Source organism: Rhododendron vialii, chromosome 6a, assembly GCF_030253575.1.
Source record: "Rhododendron vialii isolate Sample 1 chromosome 6a, ASM3025357v1".
Lineage (NCBI taxonomy): Eukaryota > Viridiplantae > Streptophyta > Magnoliopsida > Ericales > Ericaceae > Rhododendron > Rhododendron vialii.
Genome location: NC_080562.1, coordinates 31,161,139 through 31,170,116, shown reverse-complemented (window position 1 = coordinate 31,170,116; position 8,978 = coordinate 31,161,139). Strand labels below are relative to the sequence as shown.

The window sequence follows — 8,978 nt, the reverse complement described above, 5'->3', positions numbered from 1 at the left end:
ATAAATATCTACTACTCCTAATACACACTTGTGGCACCCATTTTTATCCTAACAAACATTTTAACATACAAATTTTGTCAAACTCATTGTGGATGTTCTAACACACTTCTATGTTATCAATATCTAACACACACTTATGGGATCCATTTTTATTCTAATACACCTTTTAACAAATATTTTATCACACAAATATCCCAAACGTCATTGCGAATAAGTGAATAATGATTTCATAGTGAATAGGGAAAACGTTTCTTGAAAAATAAAAATAGATAAGCTTTGGGATCTTATCATTGTTTTACGCTACTAAGTGGAGTATTTTAAACCATAACCTGATAACCATAGTTAAAATAGAGTAGGCGCGCTCCACGAGTTGGTACCAAATAATGAGGTGGTGGCTAACACACTTTTCAGCAGTTCTATAGGTTGCTTTTTGCATTTTCTCTCCATAGACTTTCATTGGAAATACTATATTGGTCAAAGGTCAATAACGAGGGCTTCAGGCAACTGCTTATTGAAGATAAGGCTTGACAAATGACAGCGGGTAAAGCCCCTTAGCCTAACTTTTTAGTGCGATGTCTTTTTAGTATTTTTATTTAGATCAAATTTCTACGTCACATCTTTCGACTTATAAGAGGAATAAGACTAATGTTAAAAAATAGTATACCAACGTTAAAACCAATTGACATAAAATAACGAAAAAGACCTATGTACTTTAGGCGGCACTACGAGGTAGTATACGGAGTATTAATTTACTATTGTTATGAGATTCATATGCTTAATTTAAGGTCCCGTTTCAGAACACCTTCTTAAAAAATAAGAACTTATTTCACATTTTTAAACTAAAAAATAATGTAAATGAAAAATAATTTTTCAATTTTTTTTGCACCGTATTAAAGATCTCAATGAGATCTATTATACAAGATCCATAGTGATAAAAAATTATTTGCGTAAGCACATGATTTTTAAGCTTGAAATTGCCTTCTTAAAAATAAGTACTTATTTATCGTTCCGGAACGGAGCCTAAGACTAACATTTACGTGTGGTACCTTAAACACAACGTGGCGGGGGCCAAAAGTATTAAATATATATATTTTTTGATCCGAACATTTCAGCCGTCAATTGCCTTGAACTTGCTTCCATTTCATGAGAGATTATTTAGCGACAAGGTCTAGTGTCGCAGGTTTCTTTCCGCCATACAATTATGAGGTAAGGGATTTAAGCACCGGGTGCCGATGCCTGCGTTTTAATAAATTTTCCCATTTCATGGACCTACCATTAAGACTTACAGTATTTGCCAAAGTTGACTCTTCCACAATGGATGTCAGCGTCGTGGATTACATATTTGGCTGCAATCCAAACGTTGCGCCCTCCACGAAAGAACCAAAAGGCAAGAACAGTCGAACAAATTTTTCCTTTTATATATACAGCATCTTCATATATCTACTTGGTTCAGCTAGCCCCTCTCTCTCTCTCTCTCTCTCTCTCTCTCTCAAGCACACAGCCATGGACTCCCTAGTAAGGAACACCACACTGCGTTTCAGCCGGCGGACCCGCGCAATCCCGAAGCAAAAGAGTGATGACCAACGCCCTAACATGACAGTTTCTTTAAGCTTCAGAAGGGAAAGGGCGAAGAAAAGGCAGATTTTCCTCAGCACATACAAGTTGGCATCCTCGGACAATTACGACTACTCGCGAGAATCCAATAGGTGTCAGAAGCTAAAGAAGTTTGGCGTCAAAGTGAAGTCGGTCGTGTGTTCGGCCATGCTGTTCGCGCAATTTCGTTTATCGAGGTGTTGCTACTCTCCACCAGCAATCTCTCCACTCCCATCCCGGAGCGAAAGTATTTTTAGTTTGCTTTTTCTTGTAACTTTTGGTTTGGTGAAGAAGTTGGGTTGAGCTGAGCTTTGAGTCGACCTGAAGGTATTGCGAATGCTCTAAAGCAAAGATGGTTAGGTGCGCGCAAGCTGGCTCGGACACCCTGCATTAAAAAAAAAAAAATGGTTAGGTTACTCAGTTATTTTGTTAGCGGGGATTCAACTATACTATGCATACAGTGTTATGAAAACCTTTCATCTTCATGCTATGAGAATTCTACTTATATATTTGATTGACGAAAATTGGAGTTTGGTCAACAGGATTCATATGTATTTTTGGTTGATGTACAAGAAAATAAATATATATCCACCATCAAAATTAGGAAGAATAAATCTCTACTGTCACAAATCTTGCTCCTATCATGGAGTCTGTGGAATGTAGCCGACCTCAATGGTCTGAGCCGTCATCTCAGGCCCGCCTAGAAAACAAATTGGCCGAGTAGTAATAGTCAACTGATCGAAATCACATTTGTCATATAAATAAAAATTAGCCAATCTGCATACCCCATTTGATCCCTCACTAATATCTTTTCATTTGGGAAAAAAGATGATCTAATCAATCAATTTTTTATTTGGATGATCTACTTGGATAGCAATACCTATCATACCGCTCAAATCATCCAGACGACCCGTACGTTATGGTCCTGCATTTCGCGGACTTCACAGTGCAATCCCAATTTCGGATAGCAAAGAATCGAAGTTCCAAAATTTAGGATAATATGCTGTCAATTCTTGAAATATAGTGTAGCTGATATGCTGTAGCAGAAGAACAAAGAAATTCAGTCAAACTAGCCAGCAACCCCAAATGTCTGTACAGGAAATAAAGAAGAAATCCGGGAAAAAACTGCACGTATCCAAGAGCCAAGTTATTTAGCTCGAGCAAGCCCGCTAGAATATGTACATCTTTAGCCACACATATGTGAAAACACAGTTGTCTTAAATTAGACAAATACCTATAGATACCAATCTCTCTCTCTCTCTCTCTCTCTCTCTCTCTCAGATTTCAGCGGAGAGGAAGAAGAAGAGCCGCTCCTTCATCCTCCCTCATCTTCTGGTTCTCCTTCTTTGATGGAATATCAACCAAAGGTTGCATTCTTAATTTCCACATTCTAACCCACCATTATCACAATGAGTTCTGCACCCCCGCCACCCTACGTCGCCCTATCTGAGAACAACGGAAGCCTCCGTCCCCCTCCCTACCGCCGCAATGTCCCCCGTTACCAATCGACCCATCACAAGAAAGGCGGGAGTGGTTGCCTCAGATGCATATGTTGCTGCTATTGCCTCCTGTTCCTCTTCATCTTCATCGTATCCGCATTCATCCTCTATTTCTACACCTTCTACAAGCCTCAAATGCCTTCCTACCATGTGGAAGGCATGACTGTCCAAGCTTTCGACCTTCAATCTGATTTCAGCCTCCTCACCCAGTTCTTGGTTACAGTGAAGGCTGAAAATCCTAATGAGAATATTGGTTTCATCTATGGCCGCGAAAATGCTGTGACCGTCTCGTATAAGGACTCCACGCTTTGCACTGGGAATCTCCCTCACTTTCACCAGGGGCACAAGAACACCACCATGATGAAGGTTTTGATGAGTGGAAAGAGTGAATTCGGGTCGGGTCTTCAGGAGGCCCTCATGCAAAACCAAAACTCGGGGCACATACCGTTGCTGGTTCAAGTCAAGGTGCCCGTGAACGTTGTGGTGGGAGAATTCCCTCTGAGGCATTTCACAGTTTCTGTCAATTGCTCTTTGGTCGTGGACAACTTGTCGCCCAACAAGAAGATTGGGATCGTGTCGACTAAGTACAACGCCGGTGTTTCGCTCTGAGTTTGACAAAAGCTTATCCTTCGTGATCTCTCTCTCCCTCCCTCCCACTCTCTCTGTCTCTCTTCTTGCATGGGAAAGAAATCAGATATTCTCGTGTCCTTGCTCAAGATGTAATATTTCTGTTGTTTACCATGGGTCGATACATTTTTTTAAAACCAGCTATACATAAACATTGAACATATAGATTGTGCAATGTAGGCTTCTATTCAATTTGCACGGAAGATGCAGGGTTGTCAGGCAAGGAAAACACATGATAATGCAAATAGATAGCAGGGCAGATACTAGAAGCCTTGATTACAGGCAAACTTTCAAGCGTGGCCAGTTTTAGATATCTCTGACACTATATTCTAGACAATTCAAATTTTCATTGATGAATGATGATTCCTAAGAATTTGCAGAAGGTCAAAAGGGTTATTGTATGTTAAAGCATCCAACTCCAAACCAATTGGCAAAGAATGGAGAGGCCGCCCAGGCTCATATACTAGTTTTGGAGGAGATAATTAACCAATGTGGGACAAATCCCAACATTGTATATTTCACAAAGGAAAGCAGTTCATTTAATCATGTAATTCACAGACTATACATTAGCAAAACCTTGACAGTGGAAACAAGATTCTAGCTAAAGTAGCTTTGAAGGTTCCAGGTAAAGCACAGGACACCAACCGGACAACCATTACTTTGTGGGTTAGAAAACATGCATGATATCCAAATACTACAGGTGTGCTCAAAGGAAATAGACCTGTTTTGGGGACACATAGCGTCAAACATCATATAACCTGATAAAAACATTCTTCTGTTAAGGTGCGGAGAACCAAGAACTCCTTTTCTAGACATTATTCACTATCCAGGATGCTACTTTATCACCAATCAAATTGCATTAACGCGTTTTCCTTTTTCTTATTAATGACTATACAGTTTAACTTGCATACTTCAGGTGTCTCTTACAAGTATTTTAGTATCACAACTATATAAAGAACAGTTAAAACAATAATATACTAGTATCTAGATTCACCAGCGTATCAATCTTCCATCTAGATCTCTGGATTTCCAGCTTCAGACCCCAGTATAATCGTAGCAACGAGCAAGTTATCCATGATTTGGGCAGCCAGAGGTGATGATAATGATAAGAAACACTAAATGCTCGACAGAGTGGTTCCAAGGTGGGTTTGGAATAGGAAAGTTTCTGAGACCATTCATGCATGATTTTTGGTTACAAGACAGTTGCTCCTGGAGGATCTTTCAGGATCAGTAAGTTGAACCACTGGCTTCTAACATGCTCAATTGTTTTGCTGAATGCTGGGTCCCCATTTAATCCTTATTCCTTATCATCACATCCCCCTTTTATGTCTCATTGTATCATAAATATAAGCAAGCAATGAAAGACCTTGATCATTGATTCCACAGAACCCGTTTCGAATATCTATACTTAAACGACTGTTTGACAAGGCTTCGAGAAACAATATATGCAAATCAATATGCGACTACCCACAATGATCAGTTCACTTTTGTCAATTTTATGTTGTTCATAACATCTAAATCCTTTGTCTGGGTCAAGGACGGATCCAGAAATCTATCCTAGTAGGAGCACATTATTTGTCATCATCGGTGAAATTTATTTTCCTTGTCAACCACACTAAGATCATACTAAATTAGGATATGTATTAATAACTACAAAAGTTTATAATGCATACTTAATAAAAGAATATCTTGAAATGAGCATAAAATCTTAATTAAATTTTTTTAGAGTATATTTGACATTGGCAAGTTCTTAGAATGACATAGATGGTTTTAGTGATGGCTTTCTTTCCAAATACTCCTCCAAGACGGATAAAAATAAAGAGAATCGAGAAACAAATGTTCCGAATAGTCAAACTTTGTAAACCAATAATTATAAATCAACCATAAAACGAAAGTTGAAGCATAAAAGTAATCTTGTAACTTTATTAGTGAGATGTATACAAGCCTGTATGCTAAATATAGTCGGACATTTAGACTATTATTCTAAAAACATAAGAGTATTAATCGAATTTTCTAGTTTTGAGGGTCATGTGGCCCCGCGTATATCCTGCCCAGCCTGGGGCTGGGGCTCAAAATAAGCACTCTCTGTCATACAAAACTCTATTTGCTTGTAGTGTTTACTACCACAACTTCTACATAATTCCTACAACCACCAGCTATAATAAGATACAAGAAAAAGATGACAATATCCGTTTCAACCCGAGGAGTTTGTGGAGTACGTATCAATAAAAAATAGCAGTTTAAAAATATTAATATGCAACTGGAGACAAATAAACGAGCAATTTGCAAGTCAGCCTTACTAGAGATGCAATTTTCGGCAGTCCAAGAGACTATGAGAGAAAAGATCTGTCTAGCAGGCATGGTTTGTGTAGGGATGAGGTCTAAATGAGGGTTCATTTTCCTATGCTTCCTCTGCTGATCAGCCCCATGTTACCAGGCAATGTTCATACCCTAGCCCGATTTAGTACATGTATCCCAAAACATAGCACACTTAAAGCATGGTACACTTCCATTTCAAATTAATGATCTAAAGCCATACCAAAACTTCCATTTTTACTAAATCAAGTAATCAACTTATGAAGCTAGAGAAAGTGGAATTTCAGAGAGAGGGAATGTTAAAAATTAAGTCTTCATAATGTTTATTTTGTGAATAAATTGGAAAAGAATTATTATTTGACCAGGTACTTATCGGTTGGAAGAGTAAATTCTGTTTTGTGTAACCACAGATCGCAAACCAAACACACAGACAAACTCGAATCAGTCACGAGAGAAAATTCATCTATTATTATACACAACCATAATAGATTAAAAAAAACTCTCCAGGGAAGGAGCCCCCAATTCGAGCTCAACTCTACTCCCTCTCTCTGGTTCTCTCTCCCTCACAGTTCACCACACACCCTCACAGCAAGGTTTTAAATAGCAAAGCGGCAGCGGGAGTATCATATGATACGTAGCGAAAAGCGGTTGAAGAGATCGTAATTTTTAAAAATTATCTTTGGCGCCAGAGCACCTAAAGCGGTTGTAGTGGTCACATCGCGGCTGTAGTGGCCGTGAAGTAGGCAAAAATTCAAATAAAAAGTGATACGTAGCATGTATCGGACGATACGGGTGTGAATTTTTGGTAACGCCAGTATAGCGGGGTGTAGCAGTACCGGAGGACCCAAAAACCACTACGTAGCAGCCGATACGCTACTTACAGTCCCACACTCAGACAAGAGGAAAGCTTCTGAATTTATAGACATTCTAGCCTAGGAGCCTTCGCAACAGGCAACAAGTGATAAGGCACACAAACAAAGGGCAGCCTTCAAAACTCTGAGTTTTGGTGCTGCAACAAGCAGTCTAGGTCTCCCACTGAAGCACAAAGCTTCTAGAATTCTAGCTTATCATTTTGAGCCAACTCCACAGGTTCTACTTTTGTTATCTATACAAGCCCACTCTAGATTACCACGTTCCCGTTTCTCTCACACGTATGATTAGTATACACATAACATACAACCAACAAAATTGCATACATTAAATCGCCAAAACTCTCCTTTATGAAACTTATATTGTCGCCCGCACTTATCCAAACTTAGCTCATTGCCCAAATGAAAAATGTGACGAATAAAATTACCATAAATTTCAGCCCTGTTTTGCTGAAGTTCTGGGTTACAGCCAAAAGCTTTGCAATCCTCCACCTCGAGTCCCCAATTGAATTTGGATCTTTCATCCGTCTGGATGACTCAGAATCACGAAAACTAGTCACTAAGTCCTAAAAAATACCCCCGTTCTGATCTACTCAAGACAACTACGAAAATGAACGGTTCTAACAAGCATAAAAGCAAACATCTGGAGTGCTTTCATCACAAACAGTGTGAACAAAATTTTATGATCAGGGTTAATGTTTTTATCGTGTTCCTTTCGCTTTAGCAAATTCTTACACGTATATTGTCGAGTAAGATAACGAAACTAATGAAAGAAAGATCACTGGTAGTATAACAAATGAAAGAGCTGTGTAGGGTTGGTTGCCGTGTTCTGTAAATGTGGTAATTGAATATGAAAAGGTACAAAAAGGAGTTTACCTTGTTTCTTTTTTGGCTGCGAATTGGTCAGCAATCACCATCATTTTGGGTGCTCGGCTTTGCCCCTCATGACAAAGCAAAGGTCCAAACCTCATCTCTCGAACTTTGCATGCTCTGTCTGTCATAAGTTGGTCACCAACCCAAGAATATATGAAAAAATGTATACATGTTTGGGTTTGTCATTTGTGTATGCGTGGGGAAGGAGGTAGAGAGTGAGAGATTTGCGATAAGTTTTTGAGATAATTTTTTTTATAAGTTTTTGAATTTTTCGTCTTTGGTAAATTTTGTTTATATTTTAATAATTTTTTAATCTTTTGATCAGAGATATGTTATATACGTCTAAAAAATAAAAATAAATAAAAATTTTGGTAAGAAATCACTAAAGACGAAAGAATACAAATAACAAAACAATCAAAAGTTTTCGAGATGAATTTTCCAAGAGAAGAACCAAACAAGGTGCAACGATTACCTCTTCTTTATTTTTACTCTAAATAAACATAATTACCAAAACCACGCAGTGTTTTGAATTTGTGGGTTAAGAAAGTAGATTATTGAGGACGTGAAATCCGACCTTGGATATTAAATATTGAAGGTAACATATTACGGAGATGGTGTCAGTGCCTACGTTTTGAGGATGAGAGTATCTTTTTCAGGGAGCCTCCGTGAGCAAAATTGTTCACAGAGCTGTTCAATCTTGCACGTTTATTTTGGTTTTGAACAATTTAAATTTTAATGAAAAAATTTCGGGAAAAAGTTAATCACAATTAATTATTAGCGGTCATAATTGGTTTTCAATCCGGATCGTCTAAAAACACTTTGGACGGTTGCGATTGAGCTCGGTAACTTCTTCTTTACAGAACAGCCATAAAGAAGATTTTCTCTCGATGATGTCTCGGAAAAAAGTGAAAACAACATTTTACGGAAACAATCATTCTACAACCACAAATACTTACACAAATATTTATATTGGGATCCACATACACTACGCCTTCAGTGTGTGGGCCCTACCTAAAGATGTGAGTGTGCGCGAGTGTTTGTGGAACGTTGAATAATAATTGTTACGGAAAAATCATTACACTAAAATTTTGTGCTGTGGCATTAGGAATATTCGTGCTCCACTTTTTATCGATGGCGCTCCACTTTGTTCCTGAATTACTAGTAATTTCACGTTAAAATTAGAGTGCCATCAATAAAATAT

General features: G+C 38.3%; 1 protein-coding gene and 1 long non-coding RNA gene across 3 annotated transcripts; one reads left to right on the top strand and one right to left on the bottom strand.

The window, feature by feature from the left end:
- Window positions 1-1,446: 1,446 nt before the first annotated feature.
- LOC131329008 (uncharacterized) lies at window positions 1,447-8,000 on the bottom strand. Of its 2 annotated transcripts, XR_009200593.1 has the most exons (4): window positions 7,781-8,000; window positions 2,474-2,630; window positions 2,215-2,293; window positions 1,447-1,978 (listed from the first exon to the last, which is right to left on the bottom strand). It is a non-coding gene; the product is annotated as an uncharacterized LOC131329008 (long non-coding RNA). The 2 variants fall into 2 exon arrangements; XR_009200592.1 differs by having other exon boundaries at window positions 2,215-2,630.
- Window positions 2,731-3,882, top strand: LOC131329006 (NDR1/HIN1-like protein 6). Its single transcript, XM_058362025.1, has one exon. It carries the CDS (start codon window positions 3,003-3,005, stop codon window positions 3,699-3,701), a length of 699 nt encoding a protein of 232 aa, XP_058218008.1. The 5' UTR covers window positions 2,731-3,002; the 3' UTR covers window positions 3,702-3,882.
- Window positions 8,001-8,978: the final 978 nt, after the last annotated feature.